The sequence below is a fragment of the Epinephelus moara genome, chromosome 7 (genome assembly GCF_006386435.1).
Source record: "Epinephelus moara isolate mb chromosome 7, YSFRI_EMoa_1.0, whole genome shotgun sequence".
NCBI classification, from domain to species: Eukaryota; Metazoa; Chordata; class Actinopteri; order Perciformes; family Serranidae; genus Epinephelus; species Epinephelus moara.
The window spans coordinates 16832854-16860437 of record NC_065512.1 but is presented as its reverse complement, the minus strand read 5'-3'; the positions used below and the strand labels follow the sequence as shown (position 1 = coordinate 16860437).

The window sequence follows — 27584 nt, the reverse complement described above, 5'->3', positions numbered from 1 at the left end:
TAATCAGCATCTTGATATGCCACACCTGTGAGGTGGGATGGATTATCTCGGCAAAGGAGAAGTGCTCACTAACACAGATTTAGACAGATTTGTCAACAATATTTGAGGGAAATGGTCTTTTGTGTGTGTAGAAAATGTTTTAGATCTTTGAGATCATCTCATGAAAAATGGGAGCAAAAACAAAAGTGTTGCATTTATATTTTTGTTCAGTGTATTTTATATAAAAATAAGTCTCCTTCTTCCGTGGATTGAAAAAATAATAATATCTAAGGTGATGTAGGCCTATTCATGACAATAAACATGCCAGAATAATTGTGACTTCATGTATTATATTCATCATTCCTCTCTTGTGCTTTCAGTAGGTTACTTAACTGACAGAGATGTTGTTATTTTGCTCAATGTACAAACCCCCACGCTTCCTCCATGGACGTACAGTCCTCCACCCACCCACAGCAGCATGTGAGGTTATCCCTGGTGGCACCGTCACTCTGTGCAGACCGAGGCAGCAGCGCCCCCCGGTGGACAGAGGAGGAGCTGCGCCCGGCGGAGGTATTACGTCTCGATGTGTCAGAGGGAGTCAGGGCGAGTCTTGACTGCAGACATCGTCGAGTAGCAACCAGGATGCGCATCAATATGAAGAGAAACCTTCGCATTTCTCCAAACGGTATGATATATATATTATATTGATAACGTGTTTCTAATGTGGCATGTGATCATGTGTCGGTTTGTGGAGGGCGTTTGTTCCCACTGATGGATGCTGTGGCACAGAGAAAACAGCACCTCGCAGCAGGGGCAGAATAGGACGTGTTTACAGCCTCAGCCACAAATGTCGATTTATTATCTGCTTTTATTCTCGGTGTGTTTGTATGAATGGTGCTGAAGGAAGAGTCCACCCTGCAGCAGCAGCAGCAGCAGCAGCCTCTCTGGATGAGCATCAGCAGAGACCATGACGCAATAGTTGTTATTGTGAATAAATACATATCTACACTTTGAGTATAACGACACTATTATTGGCCAGTGGTGCCATAAATAGATTCCCATTGGACAGCTCTGCCCTCTCCTCTGTGTATGTGCACGCAGCAGGGCTGGAACACACAGGATGACACCCTGTTTCCTGCAGCTTTACACAAGGCCAGGGGAGTGTAGATGTGGGATTATAGAAAATAATGCTACATATGTGCTTGAATTTTTTTATATATATACTTGTTACATGTAAAACCGGATGTGTTGCTCATGAAACAGCGTGACACGGCATTGCAGGCCTCCCAGATGCTCCCAGCAGAGCGGAAAGGATTAGATTTGATCTGTTGAATCATTGTTTTCACTCTTTTCATAACACAGAGGAAACAACTCACCTCTAACTGTATGTTCTGGTTCTGTCTATCTCTTCAATCTGTGTCTGTATTTGATGATTTTTAAGGGTTAAATTGGAGATTTATGAACTTAAATGAGCCCTCAGTGTTTCCATACTTACAGTATAAGTGTGTGATCCTGTGGCATCAATGATAAGATTTCATTCATCATCATCATTATCATCATAGAGGGTTCCTGTCTCCTGCTCAGTTTACCGCTGTCTGGGTAACAAGAGCTGCTTCATGACTTCACTTCCTTTTCTTGTCTGTGTGTGTGTGAGTAAACTCGTTTGCATAATCTCCCCCTCTTTGATCAATTAGATCAGAGAGCAATTTATGGATCAGTCTCTGTGGATGTCGTCCATGTGTCCATGGTTACGCCAGACATTTCTACATCAGGTAGACGGTTTGCAGATCAAGGGACGATGGCAGATGGGCCCCGCTTAGGTCTGAGCTGAAGCAGGATCAATAGACTGAAACTGAGAGGTACATTGGGGTTACAGGGGGACACGGGGGAAAGGGAGATGGCTGGAGCACAGAAAGAAGAAGGGGAGGGTTGATGACTGAGCAGAAGAAGGAGAGGCATTTGGGAGAGATTTAAAGGGATGAGGAGGAGGTGAGTTAAGGATGAGGACATCTGAGAGGGAGAATGAGAGGCACTGCAGTGCAGCCGGTGCTGACAGCATCTGCAGGGGGCCAGCTGTGTGCCGCCAGCCTGACTAACTGGGTCATTTTGGTCTCCAGACCGCCCCAGAGGACTGTCTATACCACGAGGACCACCTGAATCCTCTCTGTCCTCTCACCACATCACATGCTTCATCACTGCATGTATACAATCTTTTCTCCTTCTGGAAGACCAAACTTACCTGATCTGGCTTTTTGAGGTCAGAGGTCACCTACAGAGGAGCAGCTGCTGGTCAGTATTCAGCCTTTTGCTCATGAGTGGATACTTGCTGTTAATGGGTCTGAACCCAGAAATCTATAACATCTAACCACACTGCAATTCATTATCTGTCGATAAGAGCTGGAACTATTAGTTGGTGGACAGAAAATGAATCAGCAGCTATTTTTATGATCAAATAATCACTTAATTTTTCAAGGAATAATATCAGACATTCTCCGGATCCAGCCCAGTCGCCAGTAGAAAATGTTGGCAGTGTATGTTTCTGCAAACCACGAATACATTTGCATGTTCATACGTATAAAGTGACGTAGTATATGAGCTGAGGAAGAGGTCCAGTTTGTAGGCCTCAGAATTGCATCTCTGCTTTTTGCAGACGATGTGGTTCTGTTGGCTTCATCACACTGTGACCTCCAGCAGGCACTGGGGCGTTTTTCAGCCGAGTGTGAAGCGGTCAATTGAGATTCAGCACCTCCAAGTCTGTATAGCCATAGTTCTCTGTCAGAAAACGGTGGTTGGGAGAGAGTTACTGCCCCAAGCGAGGGAGTTCAAGTATCTCGGGGTCTTGTTCACGAGTGAGGGTAGAATGGAGCATGAGATGGATCAATGGTTTGGCGCAGCGTCTGCAGTGATGCAGGCACTGTGCTGGACCGTCATGGTGAAGAGGGAGCTGAGCCAGAAGGCAAAGCTTTTGATTTACTGGTCCATCTACGTCCCAACCCTCACCTATGGTCATGAGCTCTGGGTAGTGACTGAAAGAATGAGATCATGGATACAAGCGGCCAAAATGAGTTTCCTCCGTGGGGTGGCTGGGCTCAGCCTTAGAGATAGGGTAAGGAGCTCGGACATTCAGAGGGAGCTCGGAGTAGAGCCGCTGCTTCATGCTGGAGGGATTACATATCTCGTCTGGCCTGGGAACACATTGGGGTCCCCTAGGAGGAGCTGGAAAGCGTTGCTGGGGAGAGAGACGTCTGGGGTGCTTTGCTTGGCCTGCTGCCGCCGTGACCTGGCTTTGGATCAGCGGTTGAAAATGGATGGATATATGAGCTGACTTTGTCATCTGGAGGTGGAGGAGATGATCGATGATGCAGGCAAGACACCTGCCAAGCTGCAGACCACTACAGACCAAACATTTGAGACAAACAAACAACATAAACGGTTGTGTTTTAGTGAGTCATTGCTGTTTTTCCAGCAGCTTGTTAGCCGCCACAAGTGGGTGTTTTTTAATGACCCGTTGCTGTGTTACCACCGGTTATAGTTTTCCTGAAAAGCAGTTGTTTATTAACATAACCATAACCAAGTGGTTTTTGGGAGTGGCGGTTTCTAGGAAGTTGTGATCATGGGGGAATTATGAGACAATGGGCCCCTGGGCAAAGATATACCAAAGCTCTCCCTCCACCTCTCCTGCAAAGGATCAAGACTTGCAGACTCTGTGGTGGCTTTACCACTTTTTTGTTGTTGTTTTTTGTTTCCTTGTTGTCCTTTTGTTTCTCTTTGAGGTCATTTTGTGTCTCAGTGTGGTTGTTTTGTGTCTCTTACCTCTTATCAACGTGACGTCATTTGTGGATTCCTTCAAATGAAAAGCGAAGACCAAAAATTCTAAAAGGAAGCTTTCTTAAGTTTCAACCTTAAAGGAGCTGCGTGAGACATCCAGATATCTATAATTCAGAGTTGCCATGTCTGCTGAGGCTGTCGCTGTGTTCACGCATTGGTGCATAGGATGCGTGGTCACTGAGGGAGGTTGTGTTCCTCTGTCTCCTCGAGGAGCTTCTGGGGGAATTTTTGTGTCTTTTTGAGATCATTTTGTGTCTATTTTGGTCATTTTTCATTTCTTTGTAGTCATTTTGTGTCTCTTTGTAGTTATTTTGTTACTCTGTGGATTGTCTTGCTGGTCTATATGTGTTCATTTGTGTTACATTTTGCAGATGAAGGCCGGGGGGGGCTGACACTCTGGGCCCCTGGGCCTGTGCCTGGTTGGCCTGACCAGTAATCCATTCATGACTGGGATGAGCATTTTTTGTCATTTTTGGGCCTGTAACAGAGCAATCAATTAATCAGTAAGTGAAGAAAATAATCAGCAGATGGACTGATAATAATACAGTTTTTCTATTTTGATTCACTTTGTCTGGTTAATATTTATTTTGATTAGTCTTGTATATGGAAAATGGAAAAGGGGATGTCTTGTTTTGTTTAACCAACAGTCCAAAATCCAAGGATATTCCAATTATGATACAAAACAAAGGAAAAAAGAAGCTGGAACAAAAGAAAATTTACCATTTCTTGCATTAAACAGTTCCCCAAAATTGCTGTTAATCAATTTTCCATCTGCTGATAAATCAGTTAATTGACAGAATGTTTCAATCAATCAATCAATCAATNCCAATGATTAACGAAACCCACATCATTTGCTGGACACCACCTGGACAGCCAGCGATTAAATGATGACATGCGGCTAAACATGTCATCAGTGGTCAGATTTGGGACCACTGATCACTCCCGGCCGTTGTGTCTCCCCATAAGCTGACCGCATGTGGCTGACAGTCAGACAGATGTGATGATGATGATGATCCGTCGCTCTCTGTGGCTTTACATTAGATCCACTGTGGGTTTCCTAGAGAGCTTCCCAACATGCCCCAGGCAGTGACGATAATGCAGATTACAGCATTTTAAAGACGGCTCCCTTTGACAACAACTCCCACACAGCCTAATGAGGCAGAGCATCCACGCTGTAATTGTCATCTGTTTTGGTCTCACATGAAGGTGCCAGAGCGGAGATTAAACTGGCAGAGAGCATCACACTCTGGATTTAGTGTGTGTGACTATGCAGATGAGTTTGAGTTTTGCGTGTGTGTGTGTCAACAGGAGACTTCATTTGTGTGCGGCGTGTGACGTCAAAACAGCTTCACGTGTAAAAATAGAGCTCTGATGTAGAAGTCTTTGCACATGAATGCACTGTGGCACACGCTCATTTGTTCTCATTTTGTCGGTGTGGCATCAAATAAACAGAAACACACACAACACCAGGTCTGTGTTTGGGAAGGAGAGAAATGTATTCCAGCTGATCACTCTGAGTGGATATTTGTGCGACACACACACACACAAGCACCAAAGAGGAAATGTTCAGCGGGTCTGACACGCCACAGGAAATGTAAACATTTACCTCTCAGATCAATTTGAAGCGCCTTTCAGCTCAGGTTAGTCATCAGACCACTTGCAGCATCCTTTTCCTTTCTTCCTAACCTTTCAGATTCTCCTCACATTTTCTATTTCCTCCTCCGTGTCTCTCTCTTCTTCTGTGGTTCAAATTTGTGCTTAGTTGTGCTTTGCAGGAGTCAAATCAATACACTGACATCTTGATTGCCTTGTTGCTGATTCTCACTCTCACACCAGTGTTTCCACAGTGTGCCACACTTGGCACAGTCTCAGTTTCCTGTTCTCTCACTGATTTGGCAGGTGCAGTCAGTGTTATGGAGGTAACAACATGAGCGGCGCTTTAACACTGTGGCTTTTGCATTATCGTCCAAAATGAGTATCTGACATAACAAATAAGTGTCTTGGTTTCACTATGAGTCGCACCGCAAGCACTTACTGGATGTGGTGGGATAATAATAGTTATGAAAACGTGTGGTTAAAGTGAGGAGGTTGAAGGTAATAACCAAGGCTTAATATGAGAAGGGATTTATTGAATTATCATTTGTTAAATTTTAGATAAGGAGAGATGTTAAAGGAGCACTTCACCCACACATGATCATTTGTATATCAATAACTCACTGTGTGTGTTATGTTGAATTTGTGAAGAATAGTTTTTCTTTCTCCAATACCTCCACTGTGCACGAAAAATCCAAAAACAGAGAAAGTTCTTAATGAATTGAAGTAAAAGGGGTCCACGCTTAACAACAGCAAAACTATGTCAAAACATCAGTTTAAAAACTCCCCTAACTCGTCCAATGCAAGACTCATTTATTTAATCGTATGCTCAGCACTTCCAAAACAAAGGCATTTTCCCTAAAACCTTACAATTGTAAGTAGGGATGCACCGAATATTCAGTAACCGAATATATTCGGCCGAATATTGCAAAAAAACACACATTCGGTATTCGGTGGAATAAGTTAAAAGCAAGGCCGAATAATAGCAGCGTGTTTTGATAACGCAATCAAACAGCGTGCCGTGACGGGCGGAGTAAAATGTCAGCAGTGTGGCGATCCGTCCCTCACTGCACTCGCATTTGTGACTAAAAATAGTTTTGAGCGAGCAAAATTCCAATTCAATCCAATCCAATTTTGGTACCGTGACAACACTAATCTGGAGGGGGTTCATCTGCAAAAACTAATGAAAAACTAAACAACGATATTCGGTATTCAGTACTCGGTATTCGGCCAAGCGTTTAATATTATTCGGCTTCAGCTTCGGCTTCGGCCACAAATTTTCATTTCGGTGCATCCCTAATTGTAAGGCACTTTCGTACTGGTATGGACGAAGAGCGTGCCGGACAAGCGCATCTTCTAACTCTGCTTAGTGCAATGCACAAGCAAAATCCAGATGCACGTTTGCCCAGCTGTGCTACACGTATGCAAAAGTGTTTTAAATAATAAGGTTAGGGCAAAAATGCCTGTGTGTATGAAAGTACTGAGTATACGACTGGATACGTGAGACTTGCATTGTGCTACAAGAGTTGTGTGAGTTTGTACACAGATGTTTTGATATAGTTTTGCTGTTGTTAAACGCAGACCCCCTTTTAATTTCAATATCAATTTTATTTATAAAGCCCAATGTCACAAATCACAATTTGCCTCAGAGGGCTTTACAGCATACGACATCCCTCTGCCCTTAGGACCCTCGCAGCAGATAAGGAAAAACTCCCCAAAAAAACCCTTTAATGGGGGGAAAAGAATGGTAGAAACCTCAGGAAGAGCAACTGAGGAGGGATCTCTCTTCCAGGACGGACAGACGTGCAATAGGTGACATACAGAACAGATCAGCATAATAAATTTGCAGTAATCCATTTGACAAAATGAGACATAAAGAGAGAGAGCCAGAGAGAGATGGAGGGCAGACAGCAATGACTTACTAGAATCCATCAATTTTGGATTCTTCTTACACCTTAGAGGCATGCGAGAAAGACAGAGAAAAGTTTTCCTCATAAAATCAATGAGTTCCTGATATACAGATGATCATTGTGCGGGTGAAGTATTCCTTTAAGTATTTTTGTGACTTTGTCTCTTAATCTAATAGTTTGTTTTAGAGCAGTATATCGGTCAGAAGATGATCAAGTTTTGTACTTATATTCATGGCTCCTAGAGGATGATTCTTGGTGATGTTAGTGGCCACCCGAACCTTTGTGTCACTCCTAGTGATGGGCAAATATGAACGAAGTTAGGGTTAGCCTGTCAAACATCCCAGTGCTCATGAATCCGTACTGTGTTGTAACGTAGTGTAGCAAGGGCACCGAGTGAACAAGCAGGCATCGATTAAATCAGACCCCTGCCAACTGAGGTTAATGATGCATTTATGTGCTTCTTAGATGTTCGCGCTTCCAACTTCAGTGTGTTCATGATCTTTAAGTTGTAATATAGAAACAGTCACAAGGCTGCGGAGGTAAACAAGACGTCTGCTACTCAAGTTATACTCAAAGATTTAAAGAACAGGGGCATCAGGGAAAATTCATGCTTCTCACAAGGTTAATCTTTTTTTAATGACTTCCTCTTCCTATTATTCCGTCGTTGATGGGTTTCTGTTCAATGCATGACCTCTCTATACTGTTTTGGGGAATTATGGAAATTCCCTCCTAATGTTGGCTGTCGTCACGCCCAGAGTAAAGGACTGTTTCTCTGGTGTTTGTTTTTATCGATCCTGAATTGCTTCATCTCATCCCCAGGATGTTAAGGTTGTAAGGTGTCATTTCCTCCCAGCTTCAGACATGATTTGGACTTTTCAGAATCTCAGCTGTCGTCTCATTTTGGTGTTAAGAGCCCAATTCTTCCTGCCATCTACTTTGCTAGGGATTTCACTGGAGGCAGTCGTGCGAGTTGTGGGCTCATGTGGGCCTTCACATCCAGATGTTGCTGCTTCTTTTGTTGCCGTTTCCGTAGCAAATAGAGGTTTTTATAGCTTTGCTTTCAATTAATGTTACTGTGTAGACAGAAGGGACCTCGTTCTAAAAATCTTCTTGTAGAGGAACAAGGCAATAAAATACTGAATAAAAAGTTAAGAGCTGTGTGAGACAGTTTCCCCAGTATCATAGAAGTTAATTGTAAAATAACTGGTGGTTCTTTGTGCCATTAGTTCGTCCAAAAGAAGACAAAAACACCAGTCGGGCCTAAATAGCATCAGGAGACGGAAGGTGAAGCTTCAGTCTGCTGCAGCTCTGTTTCATTTCCTACAGCTGTGTGAAAATTCACACAGCTGAATTTTCTTCCCGCTGCCTATATTTGCACATTATCAGAGGGAAAGAGATCAGTCGAGCGCCAACAGGAAACTGCACAACCTCTCATACTTCTCAGAATCATGCCAAGACAGACAGCCCACTTACATCAGTTATTCATTACTTTGACCTTGTGTATTGAAGACTGTAATGTGATGATGCATGTGTGCGAGGCCAGTAGCAACCTTCATGGCTAATTACGAGCGGTTTTCTAATTTTGTCTCAGCTGCCATCTTGATAAAAGCGTGACATCAGTATGTAAGAGTGGAAGAAGTCCAGTTTGTCTCGGCTGTTTCTGAGGGGACAGCAGATGATCGCTCTGTTGTTTTCTTCTGTCTTTCAGATTTATCATCGACAAACTTGTGACAGCTCAGATCAACACACACGAGGGAGACCAGCGAGCAAAGAACTGACGTGACAGTTTTGATTTTGAGGCCTCTCGACATTTTTCTGCTCTTCAGTCCTTTTTACTCTAAGAGTCCATCCTCAGCCCCCGACGTGAACCAACCATGTCCGGGAAGGAGCGCAGCCCCCGCCACCGGCCGTGGTCGGTCTACCGGGCCAACACGTTTGATCTCTCAGCTGAGATGATGGGGCTGGCTCTCTCGGGTAACTAAGTAACTGCTGCCATGGTAACCTGTTTACTTCATTGATGATGAAATAGCAGGGCGTTAAAAAGGAGCTCCCCCTCCTCTTTTCTCTTTATCCTTCAGGCAACAGTCAGGATCCAGACGAGCCTGTACTGGAGTTCAGTGTGGGTACGTTCATTATACACACTGCTGCATGAGGATCAGACTGTGTGTGTGCTTCTTGTATTGACAGAGCCCGCTTCATTTACACCAGCAGTTGATCATTAACAAATCTGAACAATGAATTGATTCTAGTAACCACAGTGACTATAGGCAGCTGTTGTCTGTGTATCCAAAGCCTCATTCATATGCTGTAGCTTCGTCATCTTAATTGTTTGACACGCGAAAACACATTTATGACCCACAATGCTGCACCGACTTCATTATGATGATCATGGGCACTGTAGTTTATTCTGAGTCAGTCCCACAACCACTGTGCTGCAGTAAAAACTTAATAGCACTCCAAATGTGTGTTAAGCCTGCAGCTGAAATTAGCTCCTAACAGCTGCACTTTTTGCTGCGGTTTGACTCATGTTTACTGAAAACTACAGTTCCCAGCTGTTTTAGGAAATTACAGAGCTTTAAAAAAAAGAAACAATATGTTTGTGCCAGGTTTTAAAGGGACAGTTCATCCCCAAAACAAAAGTACATATTTTTCCTCTTACTGGTGGTGCTGTTTATAAATCTAGATTATTTTGATGTGAGTTTCGAAGTGTTGGAGATATCAGCCATTGAGATGCATTTTCTCGATCAGTGGCTCCCAACTGGTGGGTCATGGGTCCTCTCTGAATGGACCGAAAGTGACTCAAAAACGTGTCAGGTTTGTAATAAACATTTTTTAGTAGAGAGCTTTTATTTTGAAGTGCTGTTTCCTGCTGTAGAGTGAGTGACAAATGGACTGCGACTTAACAGACAGCAACTAGCTTGACGACATGGCCAAAAGCAAGTGTGGTGTGAAATGTATTAAACTGTGCAGACCTTGAACTGTTGACTAAGGAGAAACCTGGCCTGTGGCTGGACCACTTCAGAAGGAAGTGTGCATCTACTCCTGAACAGGAGGTTCATATTCATGACAACACGAGATATTAATGGTGTTCTGCTTGACTGAGCATTAATGTTTGCTAGCTACACCGTTGGTGGGTGTACTTCAATAGAAAGAAAATAGTTCCTAGATGAAACTGCTCACAACAAGGTCTGTGAAATATCTTGAGTAACTGGGTCATGATTTCTGGAAAGAGACATTCATGATAATAGTATTATTACATTGTATTTATAGGGCACTTTTCATGGTACTGACAGATGCTGTACATTAGTTAAAAACAATCATAAAATAGAATGTGGTTAAATACACACATCATTCACACATTAAAAACTGTTTTGAAAAGATAAGTTCGAGGTCTCAAATGTGTTTCGGAAGAGAGTTTTCGAGGGTTAGGGTCCAGGCTTTGTCACCCCAGGTCCGGTGCTTGGTCCTGAGTAGTGGAGTCAGGAGGTTGGCCTCATAAGAGAGGCGACTGCAGGAAGTAGTGTGGCAGTGGAGCAGGTCGGTGAGGTAGGAGGGGGCCTGGTTAGAAGGATTGCTGTTGAGTTTTTCAATGTCTTTTTTTTTTTCTGCAATTTTTTCTGCCACCTAGTTCCATTATATTTAAGAGAAGGCAGGCATCTATACACCCGATATCTCCAACACTCTGTAACTCACACCAAAACAATCTAGACTGATGAACAGCTCTACAGGTAAGAGGAAAATAATGTATTCTCCTTATGTATGGGTGAACTGTCCTTTTAAATATTTATGTTTTTAGTAGCTCAAATAGGCTACACATCACAGATAAAGTAGGGAAGTTGGAAAGTATTGAGTAACGGACAAATGCATTGTTGGTTTTTGTCGTATATTAGTTCAGGAAGGACCCAAATGCAGAGCAGCAGGCAGGTTTAAAGTTTAACAAAAAGCAAAAAACATCTAGAGCAAGCAAGTAACAGAAAGTCCAAAAGAAAGAAGAACCAAAACTAAACTGAAGACCAGCGGGGATAATATGATGATCGGCTAATATTTGGTGAACAAAGGGAAGCAATTAACAGCTAAAAAGGTAGTTTTTCCCCTAGGAGTTGGTGGAGCCCAAAAACAGAGCTAAAAGAGACTGAATATTGGACTTACATTCACCAGAGACACAACTCCAAATGAATTATAATGCTGCCTCTCATTTGGGCAAAAACATTGATACAGCTTTAAAAGATGAGGGATGATGTGTCTTATCACTGATTGGCTCGAGGCGACTGCATCATTTGTGTGGACTGACTTGTTTAATTTTTATCCCTCAACCTGACAGCCTGCTGCTCATCAAGCACTGACAACTCAAAAATACTGTATTACATTCGTCCCATGGCCGAGGATTAGTGACCATCCCACTATTAAATCCCAGCGTCTGTAATCTCCCCCTGTGCTCATATGTTGCTGCAGCCTGCAGCGAGCTGGTCACTCCCTCTCTGGACCGTAAGCCAACCAGCTTCGTCGCCGTCAGCTGCACCACTCCGCCCCAGGCCTTCTGGACCAAGCACGCTCAAACTGAAATCATAGAGGTATGCTACTGTTCGCTTGCCCTTGCTTCCTGTCTGCTGTTGGAAACTTTGAAACGATCTCACCTCTCTCTGTCCTCAGGGCACCAGTAACCCTATCTTCCTGAGCAGCGTGGCGTTCTTTCAGGACTCTCTGATCACTCAGCAGACTCAGGTCAAGCTTTCTGTCTATGATGTAAAGGACCGCACACAGGGCACGGTGAGCCCAACACAAGAATAATTTCCTCTTCAAATTTCCTGTTAGGAAGTAGATAAAGTTTGTACCTACTAAATCCTTTATCATTTTCCTTTATGTGACAGATGTACATGCTTGGTTCGTCCATGTTCTCTGTGAAAGAGCTGCTGCAGGACAAACACCACAGACTGCACCTGACTCTCAGGTAACAGGCACACACACAATAAGCTCAGACACAAAATGATAGCCACTGCTTGATTTGGGTTCTGGGATGTTTAATTTACTCGATGTCACCGTGGGTCAGGTCAGCGGAGAACGAGCGTGTGGGGAACATCACCGTCATCGCCTGGCAGATAGAGGAGAAGCGCGAGCAGAGAGCTCCTGTTGCAAGGTTACAGAGAGGAGACACTGTTAATGGAAGGGTGAGTGATCGGAGAAAGTTCTGATGAGTCAGGACAGAAAGGTTTAGGTTTGCAAAAGACCTGAAATAATTGGAGGATTTATCGATTGTAAGGTGACAGAAAAATAATCAGCAACTGTTTAAATCATTGATTCACTGTTTAAAGGTCCAGTGTGTAAGATTTGGGGAGGTTTAGTGGCATCTAGTGGTGAGGATTGCAGATTGCAACCAGCTCAAACTAACTCCAGGTTAGAATGCCTTCAGTGTTCATTGTTCAGGAGGTTTTTACCAGGAGCTGAATTATCCACAGAGATCCCTTTCTTCCTCTCCAAAACAAACGACCCAGTGATTTAAACTGGTAAAAACACTGAATAAAGCTGTTTTACATTACAAATCATAATTTCTCCATTGCTCAGAGACGGGCCGCCAGCCCAGCACTGACTAATCTGTGCTCACTTTTTTTCTCTGATAACTTAAGATCCAGACACTCAGGAAGTTTTTATCGTGAGCTAAGTTATCCACAGAGGTCTCTTCCTCTCCAAAACAAATGGACCTGGTGATTTTAAGTAGTAAAAACACTGATAAATCAGTTTCACCTTAAAAAATTTGTGTTTTTCTGAAGCTGAGGGGCTGCAATTTATGGTGGCTGATGTGAAAATGCGAATGGCTGAACCCGGTCTCAATCTGAAGTCGTCGAAAGCCGTCACTTGGCCAGTGACTTGCGGCTTGCAGAAACCAACTTAAAAAGGCAACCTTTAGCATCAGCGTAATATGCGGCCGTTTGCTGTTATAGTTTAATGGCACCCGGCGGTGTCAGGGGGAAACGCGGTGGGAAAATTGACGAAAGTTAAGGCGACAAAAGTCCAAAGGGGGCAGGCGGGAGGGGTGCTGGGTGGGTCCAACAAGCACCAACTTTCACCTGATTGAGCAGTGTTCGTATCCAAACCCTGTTCATTTTTCCTAAACCTAACCACTTGCTTTTGTTGCCTAAACCCAACCATTTGTGTTTGTTATTGAAGGAAAAAATTGTCAATTCGCAGTGTTGTACCGATGTAGTTTACTTTGAAAGAGACTGTATATAAACGTTAAATTTCCTGTAAAAACAGACGTGTATCTTGAAAGAAGACAATGCATGTACCAGGCAGAACTTGACATGGTGTCCCAGAACGTTAACAACCAACGCACCCAGGGTACCTTGCATGTCGTTTGTGGACGTGGAAAGTCCATGACCCAAACATCAATATGTGAAGAGGTCAGAGCGAGAATGTGTTGAATGGCTTTATCTAGAGTCAGTATTTGGTTTGTCCGTCCTAGGCTGCTATAGAAACATGGCAGTGCAACATGCCGATCTCTGTAGACGAGGAATGACTCCCTATGTAGACATAAACAGCTCATTCTAAGGTAACGAAAACACAACAATTCTTACTTTCAAGTGATTATACACTAAAGAAAACATATATGTTATATTCCATTTCTGCCAATATATCCCCCTATATCCCACACACTGGACCTTTAACTTCTTTTTCTAACAAAATATGAAATACTCCTTTGTTTCAGCTTCTCAATTGTGAGGATTTGTCGCCTTTTGCCTTCTTATGTGTTAAAAAGAAAGAAAGATATGTTTCAGTTTTTGACTATTGGTTGAACAAAAAAGCAATTATCAGACATCATCTTGGGTTTTTGAAAACTGTGGTGTTCATGTTTCACTATTTTCCAAACAATTATCACAAAATCAAGACAATAATGAGCTGATTAATTGATAATTAATATAATAGTGATAGCCCTAGAAAATGTAGCTCATATTGTTTGCCTGGCTAAGTGTCTCCACCCTCCTCCGTCTCCGCCTGTTTCTGATTATACTGTTATAATAACAGGTCACAGATCATTGAGTGAGGAAAGGAAGACACATGGAGATTACTGTGGTTTTTACGTGTGCGTGCATGTGTGTGTGTGTGTATGTTAGATGGTTCTCCCTGTTGACGAAAGCCTGACTGAATCCATGGGTATGAGATCCAAGTCTTCATCTCTGTGTAAAGACCCTCTGCTAAAGGCTGGTGAGTGTATATGAACTAATTATAAACCTCCTGTATGACAATGTGAGATTATAGTAACAGGTGACATCATGGCGTCGCTAATGTTGATTGTATGTTTCAATGTGCTTCAGTTTTTGGGGGCGTCATGTCGCGAACGTACCGGTTCCCCACCACGGACGGCAACCACCTTCGGATCCTGGAGCAGATGGCGGAGAGCGCGCTCTCCCTGCATATTCCTCGACAGTTTGTGAAGCTGCTGCTGGAGGAAGACGCCGTCAGGTAACGTCTCAGAGTTGTCCGATCTCTTTTTTACAGTGTACAGCTCGGCCTTTTTTTCACAGACCTGTGCAAATGAGATGCAGATAGTTTAACCAGAGTGTGTTGTTCCCTTCTCAGAATAGTTTTAGCAGCCTGAGGAGATAAAGCTATCCACTCACTGTTTAGATAAATTAATCTTGCAAACCATCAGATTAATATTTCAGTCTAATACAGTGCACATTATCCTTTGCAGACATTAAACTGAAATGTGTGACATATCATGAACTGTAATATTCCTCTGTGCTCTATTATCGTATCATCATCATACGGTCGAAGAAGCATCATCATTACAACTCCCTCTGCTGCTGCTCTTACTAATGCTTACTTGTAATGTGGGTGGTTTGAGGAGCTGGACATGCTCAGCTGCAGACTTTAATTGAACAAGCTGCACAGACTTCAAGCTGTGAGATCATCAGCGTCTCGGCTGGATGTCTTGATCGTAAACGCTCTCATGTGATGTGCAGGGTGTGTGAGCTGGAGGAGCTGGGTGAGCTGTCCGCGTGCTGGGAGAACCTCAGGAGGCAGATCATCACGCAGTATCAGACCATCATCCTCACCTACCAGGAGACCATAAGTGACCTGCACGAATACAAAGGTTAGAAACACAAGCTATCTGTAACATAAAGGGGCAGACCACCAATTTTACAAGTCAAAGTCTATCAGTCACTGGAGGTACTAAAGAGCCTGGGAGAGCTTTGTCAAGTCAGAGAAAATCACCAGGGTGTGTCAGCTCAGGCACTGATTTACACTTTTATAACAGAAAGAAAGCTTTTATGGTTTCAAGACTTACAAGAGGACATTTTAGAGAGTGACACTCAAACTCAAACCATCAGTACTCGACTGAGAAGATACATCACAGTGGTGAAAATGAACAAATTTGATCCGAATATTCCTGACCAACACTATAACTGCAACACACATCATGGGACCCTCTACCACTGCTTATAGGAGTGTGTTGAGATCAAAAAATTCTGGCGGTCGATGCTGTAGTTTGCATCTTGGATGCCCTTATCCCCAGTATCTTTAGGTCTAGGCTCTGCTTGTTAGGCATGTTTCCAGACAGTTTTATCCTGCCTAGGAAAGAGAAAATGGTGGTTGAATACATTTGCAATAGTCGAGGCGTTCGGTTGCGCTCTGGGCTCTGACGAATGTGCATTGCCTGTCTCTTGGCCGATGGTTGAAGGATTTAACAGCGAGTTTGGCTCTTGACAAGGGCAAATGTGCTACAATGGGCCAAAATATTTCCATTAGGAGAAATGTGCTGCAGCTTCAGAAACAATCCCACATCAAAACAACATCTTTCTGCAGCACATTTCCTCATTTGCAGCACGTGTCTGTTGTTGTATTTGTGTTGGGTTTTTATACGTAAAGAGATAGGGTAAGGAACTCAGACGTCTGGAGGGAGCTCAGAGTAAAGTCGCTGCTCCTTCGCATCGAAAGGGGTCAGTTGAGGTGGTTCGGGCATCTGATCAGGATGCCTTCTGGGCACCTCCTGTTAAAGGTGTTCTGGGCGAGTCCAACTGGTAGGAGGTCCCGGGGCAGACCCAGAACATACTGGAGGGACTACATATCTCATCTGGCCTGGGAACGCCTTGGGGTCCCCCAGGAGGAGCTGGAAAGTGTTGCTGGGGAGAGCGACGTCTGGGGTGCTTTGCTTGGCCTGCTGCCCTGTGACCTCCCCCCGGACAAGCGGATGAAAATAGAAAAATGGATGTTTGTATGTTTTTTTTTTAATTGGCATTGTTTCTAAAGCTGTGGCATGTTTTTCCTAATGGGAATGTTTTGGTCCGTTGGAGCATGTTTGCCCATGTCGGCCAGCGCAGGACGAGTCTCACAAGGTGGTGGTTTTAAGTTTCATTATAGAGAGTGTACGATCCAGTATTTCTGGAGTTTGACCCTGTTAGGCACTGAAACGTGTATCTCTGCCTCTGCTGCATCGTCCCTCTCAGTTTCACAATTTTATGAAAGTGCATTAACAAATTGTTGGATGCCCCTTTAAGTAAAAATAAATGTTGCACAAAATAACCAGTAAAATATCCTATATATTTCTATTTCTATGTGAAACATCACATCATGACTTATCTATGCCCCATTACAGCATATACAGAAACAGTTAACCTCTTTCCTCTAATCTGCTCCCTCTCAGGTCCGTCATTTAAATCTAGTACGTTGAAAGCTGAGAGGAAGTTGGAGTTTATTCCTACTAACCTGCACATCCAGAGGATGAGAGTACAGGGAGAGACTGGCTATGGTAGGTTTATGTATATATGTTGTGTGTTTGCATCCCTTCATGTGTTCAAGGTTTTAATGATATTGTTTGTACAGTATCTTATTTCATCCTCTTTCTTACTGCCCTCTGATCAGACCGGACATACGATGTTGTGACCATCGGTGCTCCTGCTGCACATCATCAAGGCTTTAAAGGCTGTGGCCTCCGAAAACTGCTGCACAAGCTGGAAGAAGCCAGGAAACAGTGAGTAGAGCAGAAAATGCATGAGCTTCATGGTGGTGTTTGATAATGAGGGATTAATTAACCTTTGTCGTTTGTGTGATTTTATTTTCTGCCTCACTCAATCAGCACTTACGAGGAGGAAAGGTGAGATTACCTGTAGTATAAGTTTTTTGTGTGTATTTGAATTTGCTGTGTTTGCCATACTCATCTTCTCTGTCTGTCTCTCACACACATCAACACACACCCAAAGCTCTGCAGGCTCTGGCTCTGGCTCTAAAGTGATGGCGTACCAGCCTCAGGATGTTGTGAAAGCGAAGGAGCTGATTGGTCAAATAAACACTCTGAAGACACAAGTGTGTTACTACACCGAACGTCTGTCTCGAGCCGCCAAGGAGCGCTCAGCCAACGCTCTGGAGAGAACCCTGGCCATCCTAACAGAGAAGGTAAGAGAGCGCTCAGAGGAACTGAAGGGTCCTAATGTAGAGCTGTGTTATAGTTTCCTCACTCTTTCACTCTGCCTCAGCTTCTGACTTCCACTGTTTCCTCGACCTCTCGAGTTTTATCTCAGCGCTTATGGTCTGCATAGATACGATCAGTTCATGCAAGCTAAAATTGTCATTAAATTAAATTTTTGCAATCGAATACATTTAACCTAGAACCTAACGTATCACAACACAGACAGTTTCTTCCATATTTTTAATGTCATGGTTTATGAACTTTAAAGAGCATATTATGCCCCAAGTCACTGTTAATTTAACATCCACAGTCTAACCACATTTTTACCCGCCTCTGTCTCCGTCTCCTCCCTCAGACTCGTCAGTTGGTGACCGTGTGCGACTCCAAGCTGCTGTCCACAGCCATCCTCGCCCTGGCAGCCGCCCGCCCAGAGTTGACTCAGCGAAGCACCCCATCCCCGTCCTCCTCCTCCCTCTCACCTTCCTCACGTTCCCCATCACGCTCCCCCTCCCGCCACCCGACCTCCCCGTCTCGTGCTGCCACCTCGCCCTCTCGCCATGCGGCTCCACCGGAGGGCAGCGAAGGGAGTAAAAACAAGCGTGCTTCCTTGCAGGCAGATTTGCACGAGGAGTGGGTAAGAGGATTTCCAGCAACATTTTTGATGTCTTCTGTGGTTCCTTTTTTTATGTTAACTCTGTCTGTAATGTGTGTGTGTGTGTGTGTGTGTGTGTGTGTGTGTGTGTGCAGGAGAAGGTTTGGCTAAATGTTGATAAGAGCCTGGAGTGTGTGATCCAGAGGGTGGACCGGCTGCTGCATCGGGACAAAATCCAGAGCGACAGCAGCTCTGAGGACGTCTTCCTGCTCGCCAACGAGGAGCCGAGCAGCACTAAGAAAGGTACACACACACACACACACACAGCTGTATGGTGTGTGACTGAGGCACAGTCATGCACCAGTTTGTCTCACTGCTGAGCACAAAGATCAGAGTTGATATGAATGAGTCACTCTCAGTGGGTTTCCATAGTAACCGCGATGCTCTCTGGAAACGCCCTGAGCATAAAGACAAGGTTTTACCATCGTCATCATGATGTCATCCTCTGTTATCCTCACCATCCTCACATCCACCACATAACCTTCGACTAACATCATCATCATTCTCTCAGCAGACTCCTGTTTGCCTCTCACATCACATCTGCAGGGTCATAATTCATAATCATGTTAAGTCTGTCAGTGTTGCTGGATGTTTAAACTCTGAAATGTTTTGTTATAAATTGAACTGAAATTCTGTCCTTATCTAAACAAACCTTCTCTCCCTCGCAGATATCAGCCCAGAGGTAGAAAAGGTGGAAAAGACGTCTCCAGGTGAGAGCAATAATTCCTTAACAAACCATCCTGCATGTGCCAGAAGGGAAATTAAAGCCATATAGTCACTGTGATATATAAATAGCTTTTATTAGCCTTTATTATTTCATAGCCTTTATTTGCTGGAAGTAGGCCAACAATAGCTTCATAAACTAGAGAATGCCAATGAAAAAGTCTCTGAAATCATAAAGAGAGCCAGCCAACCTGAGTGTACAGGATACAGTGATGAGTTAGTGGCTTACAGTTGGTAATAAATCACAATGCACCATGATACACTGAGTTCAGAGCATGCAAACACTGGGTGGGTGAGTGCATTCATAAATAATACATCCTCCCAATCAAGCACAGTCAAGAATGTGGCAGAGACCAGTCTTTTTTGGCCAAGGAAGAGAAGCAGTCTCTGTTTCTAAAATAAAAACCCAGTTTCAGCTTCAGCTTTTTCACAAGTCGTTCAATGTGTGGCTTAAAAGAAAGACAATCTACTAACACAGTGTGCAGATGTTTATAAGATGAAATTGTTTGTAGTAGTATTATGTCATGTATTATTTATGTGTAAAATGAATTTGTTTACAACATAGAAACAAAGTTTAAGATGAAGATAAGATAAATTTTAATCAACTTCTTTAAAAAAAAAAAAAATCAGAAGATTTCAAGCCAAAATGTAAAATATTTTGTGAATTTCCAAGGATTATTTGCAATTTAATTTGCAATATTGTGAACTGAGGATATTAATTTAAAAACCACAATGAACAAATAAAGTTTTCTCAGTCTTGGGGTCATAAGTCCTGCTTGATATGCAGATAAGGTCATATGACATTTCTAGGACTAAAATATTGATACTTTTTTTCTGATATTCAGCATTCAACATTTTGAAATGTATTGTATTGTAGCGTGTCAGCAACTTAAATGGATTCACAAAATGTAAAGTTACCTTAAATTAAAGGGTTGAGAAACCCTCAACTGCTCTGACCATTAAAGTAACATGCATATAACTAATGGTATAAGGACATTAAAGGCAGCACGGTGGTGCAGTCTCACAACAAGAGGGTTCCTGGTTCAAACCCAGGGTGGGGGAGCCCTTCTGTGCGTTGAGAGTTTGCATGTTTTCCCAGTGTCAGCGTGGGTTTCCTCCAGGTACTCCAGCTTCCTCCCACAGTCCAAAGACACGCAGGTTAATTGGTGACTCTAAATTGTCCGTAGGTGTGAATGTGAGTGTGAATGGTTGTCTGTCTCTATGTGTCAGCCCTGTGATAGTCTGGTGACCTGTCCAGGGTGTACCCTGCCTCTCACCTAATGTCAGCTGGGATAGGCTGACATTGGATAAGCAGTTACAATTAGTACTATTGGATTTCATTTAGTTAAACACGTCAAAGATGCACCTTTTCTATTCAGCCTTTAATAGATCAGTGTCTGCCTCTTCCACGTCTGTACAGGTGTGTATTAATTGCTGTGTGCTGTGTCCACAGGTGAATGGAGCGAGGCTTTGTACCCACTCCTCACCACTCTGACGGACTGTGCGTCTCTAATGAGCGACAAAGCCAAGAAGGCCATGGTGTTCCTGCTGATGCAGGACAGCGCCCCCACCATCGCCATGAGCCTCACCCTGCAATATCGCCGCGACGTCGTCTTCTGCCAGACGGTCCGTCAACTTCTACTCCCCCCTTCTAACTTCTGCCTTTTAAACACATTGTTGCATTAAAAGCATGACCGTTATCCCTGTACTGATATGAGCTGTGCTGCTTACAGCTGACGGCACTGATCTGCGGCTTCGTCATCAAGCTGAGGAACTCTCTCTGTGACTCGGGCTTCCTCAGGCAGCTACACACCATCGGCTTACTGGTGCAGTACGAGGGCCTGCTCAGCACCTATGGTAACCTGAGTGTGAGGATGTGTGTGTGGACATTTATGCATGTTATAAATGTAAGTGAGTGCACACCTCAACCAAGGCTGTTAAAGACATGTTTAATCTAGATCATCATGTGTTGTGGCCGTTGAATGTTGGACCTAAAGGCAAACACAACCAGGAAACTTAATGGTTTGAGGCAGTTTATTTTAGTTTGAAAGGCAGATTAGTAGAAGGCAGAGCAGTCCAAATCAGGAGGCAGAAGACGAGGCTGGATGTGGCGGGTTATGGTTGAGGAATTGATGTCCAAAAAGTACAAAAAGACAGAGACAAAAAAAATAGAAGTCAGCCTAGATGTGTGTACCGCAGACAAGACTTAACGTTCTGGCAGAGTCTGGCTGTCTGAGCCAGGGTTTTGCGCTGCAATGGCTTGACTGTAAATGAGATTCAGGTGTGCAGGCTCAGCAGCTGCTGACAGGAGGATTGGCAGGAGGAGGGAACCAGAAGGAAATGCCCAGCAAACACAGACAGAGACACAATGATAACAAACATGAGACACTAGGCTGGGGAAACGTCATTCAGACAGCAGGATATTTTACTGGAAATACAGCAAACACTATTCAGAATTCAGATGATGGGACTAAGCATAACATTTATATGGATACCTGTTCATGTAGGAATCAGTGGAAATGAAATAGCTGACATGTGTGCAAAGGAGGCAACGAGAATTAATCATATTGACATACCAGTTTCTTTAAGTAAAACAGAAATGAATACGAAAATTAAGCACAAGTTAAAAGGAAGGTGGCAAAAGCAGTGGGAGGAAGACAGAACGGGCAGATGGTTTTGTAGAACTCAAAGAAAGGTAGGTGTGATTAGAAGGACGGTGAGATCCCGCAGAGATGAAACTATAATATCAAGACTACGATGCAGTTATTCAGGACTTAATAGCACACTGTTTGAAATAAAGGGACAGAACTCAGGGAACTGTGACTCTTGTGACCAAGAGGAAGCCATAGAGCATGTTGTACTTTACAGTGCAAAATATGAGGTTGAGAGAAGGTAACTTACATCGAACCTTCAAGAAATGAAGTTTTGATTTAAGAGATATTTTACAGACAAATTCAAGTGAGAGATATCAAACATACAGTATATATAAATGTAACGTCCTTGGCTGAGGTAACGATGTCTGTGATGACTCCTTGCTCCCTAAAGGTGAGGAGCTGGCCATGTTGGAGGACATGAGCGTCGGAGTGATGGACCTGAGAAATGTCACCTTTAAAGTCACCCAGGCAACTACGGGCTTTGCCCCAGACATGCTGCCAGTGATCACGGGAAACAGAAGCGGCTTCAACGTCAGGGTCCCGATGCCCGGTGTGATGTTCGACACTCTGCCGCGAGAGATCCAGAACGGGATGCTGCTGCGCGTACAGCCCGTCCTGTTCAACGTGGGGATCAACGAACAGCAGACGCTGGCTGAGAAGTGAGTCGCTGAGGTTAGAGGATAGGGCAGGTGGAGACGTTCAGGATGGAAAGAAAACTGTAATATCTTACTCATGTGTCCAGGTTTGGAGACACGTCACTACAAGAGGTGATCAACATGGAGAGCATGACTCGCCTCAGCTCGTACTACGACCAATTTAAAGAAGTCCTGCCAGAAGACTGTGAGTTTATATTCATACAAAACACTCTTATCTTCTTGCTCTCATATTTAACTCACCTCATCATTCCTCCTCTGTTCTCTCCTCAGGCCTGCCTCGCTCCCGCAGCACCACCAGTCTGCCCGAGCTGCTTAAACAGCTGAGCCAGAGCGTGAACGCCAAGAAAAGCAAGAACGTGGAGATTCTGTGGCAAGCAGCCGAGGTAGACTTTGCTTCTCATGTCTTCTCTATGCAAATTTAAAAGTTCTGTCTTCCTCCTCTAATCTCTTTCCCCTGAACCATGAAGGCATGTCGCCGCCTGAACGGAGTGCGTTTCACCAGCTGTAAGAGCGCCAAAGACCGCACGGCCATGTCCCTGACCCTGGAGCAGTGTCAGATCCTGCAGCAGGAGCACGCCCTCGCCCCACAGGTCTTCTACCAGGCCTTGGACTGTATGCGCAGGTCAGCTGATGATGATGAAAGCCATACATCTCACAGCTCATTTAGAAAAGTAAATAACGCATAGCTTCTGTTTCTTCACAGCGAGGGCTGCAGGAGAGAGAACACCATGAAGAATGTGGGATGTCGTAAATACGCCTTTAACTCTCTCCAGCTCAAGGCCTTCCCCAAACAATACCGCCCTCCAGAGGGGACGTACGGGAAAGTTGAGACCTAAGCGGACTCCTCGAGGCGGAGGAACACCAAAAGACTGACGGGGATAATGATGATAGCACCACACGAAAATACCAAACACAAACTGGAACAACAGCCCTTTGTTTTGTGCTTAGTCACTGTTAAGATGATTAATGTCCAAGTGCCAGTGCTACTGTAGATTGTTTTATAGCAGTTTCCCCCTCTCCTCCAGTAGTACTAGACTCACACTTTTCACGGCCACATCACAGCCAGAAACAGTAACAGTGGATTTCTGTGTGACATTGTAGCCAGTGTGCAGACAACACTGTTGGCGCCTGTACCAGTCGTAGCATCAGGAAGCGTTCAGCTGAGTCATTTTAACTCGTGTCCCTAGAAATAAGATATGCAGCCATTAGAAAGATGATGTGGGACTCGTGTTTGTGCTTCTCCCTAATGCTTTTATTTCATTTTATCAGTTTGTCTGTTAAAGATAAGAAGGTATTCTGTTTCTTTTCTTATTATCAACAAATCCCATGCAAAGACCAAAACCAGCAATGACCTTATCAAATGAATACTGGCTACTGATTCTGACAGTGCAGAGCTCCAGTGTCCTCCAAAAACTATAGACCAAATCAGAGTGACATCGCTCTAACAACAACAGTCACCCAGTCAGACAACCGGCAGTTGAGTTCAGTTGTGGAGATATGTTAATTTAATTATTAAAATGATTTCTGTTGTCATTTTCAGCCATAGCTGTAACGTTTAAAGATGATATTGTTCGACACTGTAGCCAAACTTGTCTGACTTTCCTGCTGTGCTTTTTTTATGTACTGTGTTGCTTGGCAAGCATCTTCCATAAATCAAATCAACCAGTGCGGAAGTTAAACAACAAACTACTGTGGACGGGGGCTGTAGCAAAATATATTTTAGCCATATAAAAGATCCGCCCTAAAAAATCAGTATCCATTTAAGTGTACGCAATATTTGAAAAATATTTCCACTGCTTTACCTTAGAACCAGAAACTGTGTTTTGCAAAGTAAAATTACTGCTTTTGTCAATGTTCTAAATATAGCGTACACTTAAACTGATATTGATTTCTTTTTTATAGGTGGCTAAAAGCCATCTGAGCCCTTTAAAAAACTATGTGTGCAACATATCCTTATCCAATGGTTCGTATGATACCTAACGAATAAGCGCCCCATGAATGACATTACGTACGTAATGTAAAGTTACATACCTGATGTAAAGTTGCATGGGTTGGGTTTAGGAAAAGAAAAGATGATGGACCTTAAAATAACTCATTTCTGCCCCGTTTCCACCAAACACTTTCGGTATGGTACCTTTGGAACCAAAAGTAACCCTTCAGACATGGTACCTACACCCTAGTGTTTCCACTGCAAACACTCTTAAATGTGGGCGGGGTTGTTGTCACTCACTGCTCCATCCAGCACCCACTGTATTTCCTCTTTTATCAGTCTGCACCTCGTTTATCGTCCACAGAACGAGGCTGCATGCTAACATTTTCTGAACAAAATAAAACAGGCTGCAGTGAGAGTCTCTCTCCATGGGATATTTAAAAATAGCGAGTTTGTGCATTTAGTCCTTCTCAGGCAAGCTCAGGGGTTTAGTGTTGCTGTAGCCCACAGGAAGGATGCTCCGCGATGCTTTTTTTCATTTTATAGGCACCCCAACAGAGGGGGGACCAAAAATGGGGACGGTACGGAACGGTTCCAACTTTTCACATTGGAAACAGGAAAAAAAAAAGCGTACTGAACTGAACTGTACCGTACTGCTCGGTGGAAATGGGGCTCTGGTTTCACACTATTCTGATCACGAATAGTGAGAAAGTCCTGTGTTTTTTGACCCATCCACCACAACAACCTTTCTTATTATGCAGACTTCAAGTCTTTGTACTAATGAAGCTCAGACAGACAGTTGAAGACGAAGTCATTCACCCTTTGCACACATGCTCACTCACTATCTCGAGGTGACATTGTCTGGGCACAGGGAAACACCTTCTCTCTCACCCTATCTCACTGCTCCTTATTTTAAATATGGTTCTTTCTCTGCCGTAGTTCTTTCTTGCTGCTGTCATGCGCACCCTCCCCCTCCCCATCACCACCTAGACTTTACAGATTCATCAGCCTCATCCACCTCAGCAGCCTCAGAGTCATCAGCCACCACCACCAGTGTCTAGACTCCATGTGGGGATTTATCTTGGTGCTGCTCAGATGCCCCTCGATCACAAAATATCTCCCTCTGGTGTCCAAGCGCCAAAGACGTCTGTTAAATCTTATTCAGCACAAATCATATGTTAATCTGTACACTCATATTCTGTATTAAATATTATATTTGCTTCATTCTTCTGTCTCTCCTGATTGAACCACCGTCTTTACTACAATTTTTTGTGCGTTATTTTTGTAGGTACATGTACAAACAGTGCATGGAAACAACCTAATTTGTGAGCAGTTTGTTTAGATTTATGTGTTCAGGAGCAACAAAGAGGGCAAGGAAGTCCGAAAGTATTGAGAGCCAATCAATGGATTGCTGGTTTTTGGTCTTTTCATGGGATTCATTGACAATAAAAACAATGAAGAATAATTTCAGTCTCATCCTTTAAGGCTACACTAGGCAAATTTCTGACCTAAAACACTAAGCAAAGCTGCTTTGAGAGCACACAGATCTTATTATATTGGTCAAGACAAGTTCAGCCTAATGGTAACAGCAGCAAAAAAGTATGTGATTGTCTGGAGATTACAAATTGTGACAACATTTTTTGAGAAATGAGCGTGTACCTTGCTGCCATTTGAAGCTGCCTACATGTGAAGTTGCCCAGTGTAGCTTTGATTAGACCAGTGGTTCCCAACTGGTGGCTTGTGATCCAAAAGTGGGTCGCGGGTCCATTCTTAATGGACCACAAGTGACTCACAATCATGTCGAGTGTTTGTAAGAACACTGAATTTCTGACATAGAGCTTTTATTTTGAAGTGCCGTTTCCTGCTGTAGAGTGAGTTACTAACCGACATGGCCAAACACAAGTATGACGCTGAATATATTAAACTGTTTGGACCTTGAACTACTGAGTAAGGAGAAATCTGGACCCGGGGACTGGACCAGTTGGGAACCATTGGATTAAACGATCAGGTTGTCAAACAAATGTCTTAGCCTGTTAACATATTTCTCTGGACCTAAAGTCAAAGCACTTGTTTTGTATATTTTAGTGCTTTTAGCCTGTTGCCTGTTTCCCTCCCACTGTCTCTCCTTCTTCTCGTCTTACTTCTTGAAACACATAAATATTCACCATATCACTCTCTACAACAAGCACAGATCTTAAAGACACAACTATCTAACGACACTATCTGGCTTTTGTATCACAACGAGATGTCTGATGTGATTTCTGAGGTCCTTCTGATGCTTCGCTGGAGGCTTCGATGAGGAGCTGGTTCAGTTGTGGTGCATCGCATTATTCTATAAACATATCTACAGATATTTAAGACATTTCTGCAGGTTATATGCAGCACTATAACGGTTCAATAGCCCTTCAGACTTGCATTTTTATTTACGACAAGTGTATGTTCTCAGTTTTACAGCACTCTTGAATTATGCAGAACTTTGTGATGGAAATTGAATAAAAGCTTCGTTAATTTAACCTGCATGAAGATTAAAAAAAACTGCTTTCTACTATTGCACTTGTATACTGTTGCAATCAAGAGTACCCATGAGCACTTGATGGATGTTTTTAGACTGAAGTGAAATAATGCATATTGCATTTTTCTACCGACCATCAACAGCACCTCTTCTGTTGTCAGTTTACCAGCTCTGGGCTCCGATGTACCTTATTGTACAAAACTTACAGAGACAGTGGATTTTATTTTGAAAATGTTATTTTGCTTACAGGTGTTTTTGTTGATATGGCTGTTGTTGCCAAATGTTGTTTTATCCATTGTTATTGAGTAAGTTAGGACCTTGTTCTGATCAGTTGTGCATGCACAGAGGTTGGACAGGGGAGTCTAGGAGACGCCTGCACCCCCACAGAGGTACCAAGTGAAACTGGATGATTAATAAAGGCTTGTCAATGCCAAATTGGTGTGTTGATGTATTATGGTTTGTGAACTGGGGCAGTGATTAGTGTTGTTGCCTCACAGTAAGAGGGTTCCTGGTTCAAACTCCAGGGTGGGGGAGCCCTTCTGTGTAGAATTATCATGTTCTCTCCGTGTCAGCGTGGGTTTCTCTGGGTAGCCTACTCCAGCTTCCTCCCACAGTCCAAAGACATGCAGGTTAATTGGTGACTATAAATTGCCAATAGGAGCAGTTAATGGTTGTCTGTCTCTATGTGTCAACCCTGTGATAGTGTGGCAGCCTGTCCAGGGTGCTCCTCTTCTTGCTCAATGTC

General features: G+C 43.5%; 1 protein-coding gene across 1 annotated transcript; it reads left to right on the top strand.

Moving 5' to 3' along the window:
* The first annotated feature begins 537 nt into the window (after positions 1–537).
* On the top strand, positions 538–27260 carry inpp4aa (inositol polyphosphate-4-phosphatase type I Aa). Its single transcript, XM_050048946.1, has 24 exons — positions 538–664; positions 9019–9284; positions 9389–9433; positions 11763–11881; positions 11961–12077; positions 12179–12258; positions 12358–12475; positions 14417–14507; positions 14618–14765; positions 15269–15399; positions 16951–17055; positions 17169–17277; positions 17383–17400; positions 17507–17699; positions 18068–18346; positions 18460–18607; positions 19033–19074; positions 20541–20713; positions 20821–20944; positions 22133–22400; positions 22484–22581; positions 22668–22780; positions 22865–23019; positions 23101–27260. Exons 2-24 carry the CDS (start codon positions 9185–9187, stop codon positions 23231–23233), a joined length of 2907 nt encoding a protein of 968 aa, XP_049904903.1. The 5' UTR covers positions 538–664; positions 9019–9184; the 3' UTR covers positions 23234–27260.
* The last annotated feature ends 324 nt before the right edge of the window (positions 27261–27584 follow it).

Coding starts and splice junctions, on each gene's coding strand:
- inpp4aa (XM_050048946.1), top strand. CDS start 9,185: ATGTCCGGGAAGGAGCGCAGCCCCCGCCACCGGCCGTGGTCGGTCTAC. Junction 14,508..14,617: donor AGACCCTCTGCTAAAGGCTG/GTGAGTGTATAT, acceptor AATGTGCTTCAG/TTTTTGGGGGCGTCATGTCG. Junction 20,945..22,132: donor GGGCCTGCTCAGCACCTATG/GTAACCTGAGTG, acceptor TGCTCCCTAAAG/GTGAGGAGCTGGCCATGTTG.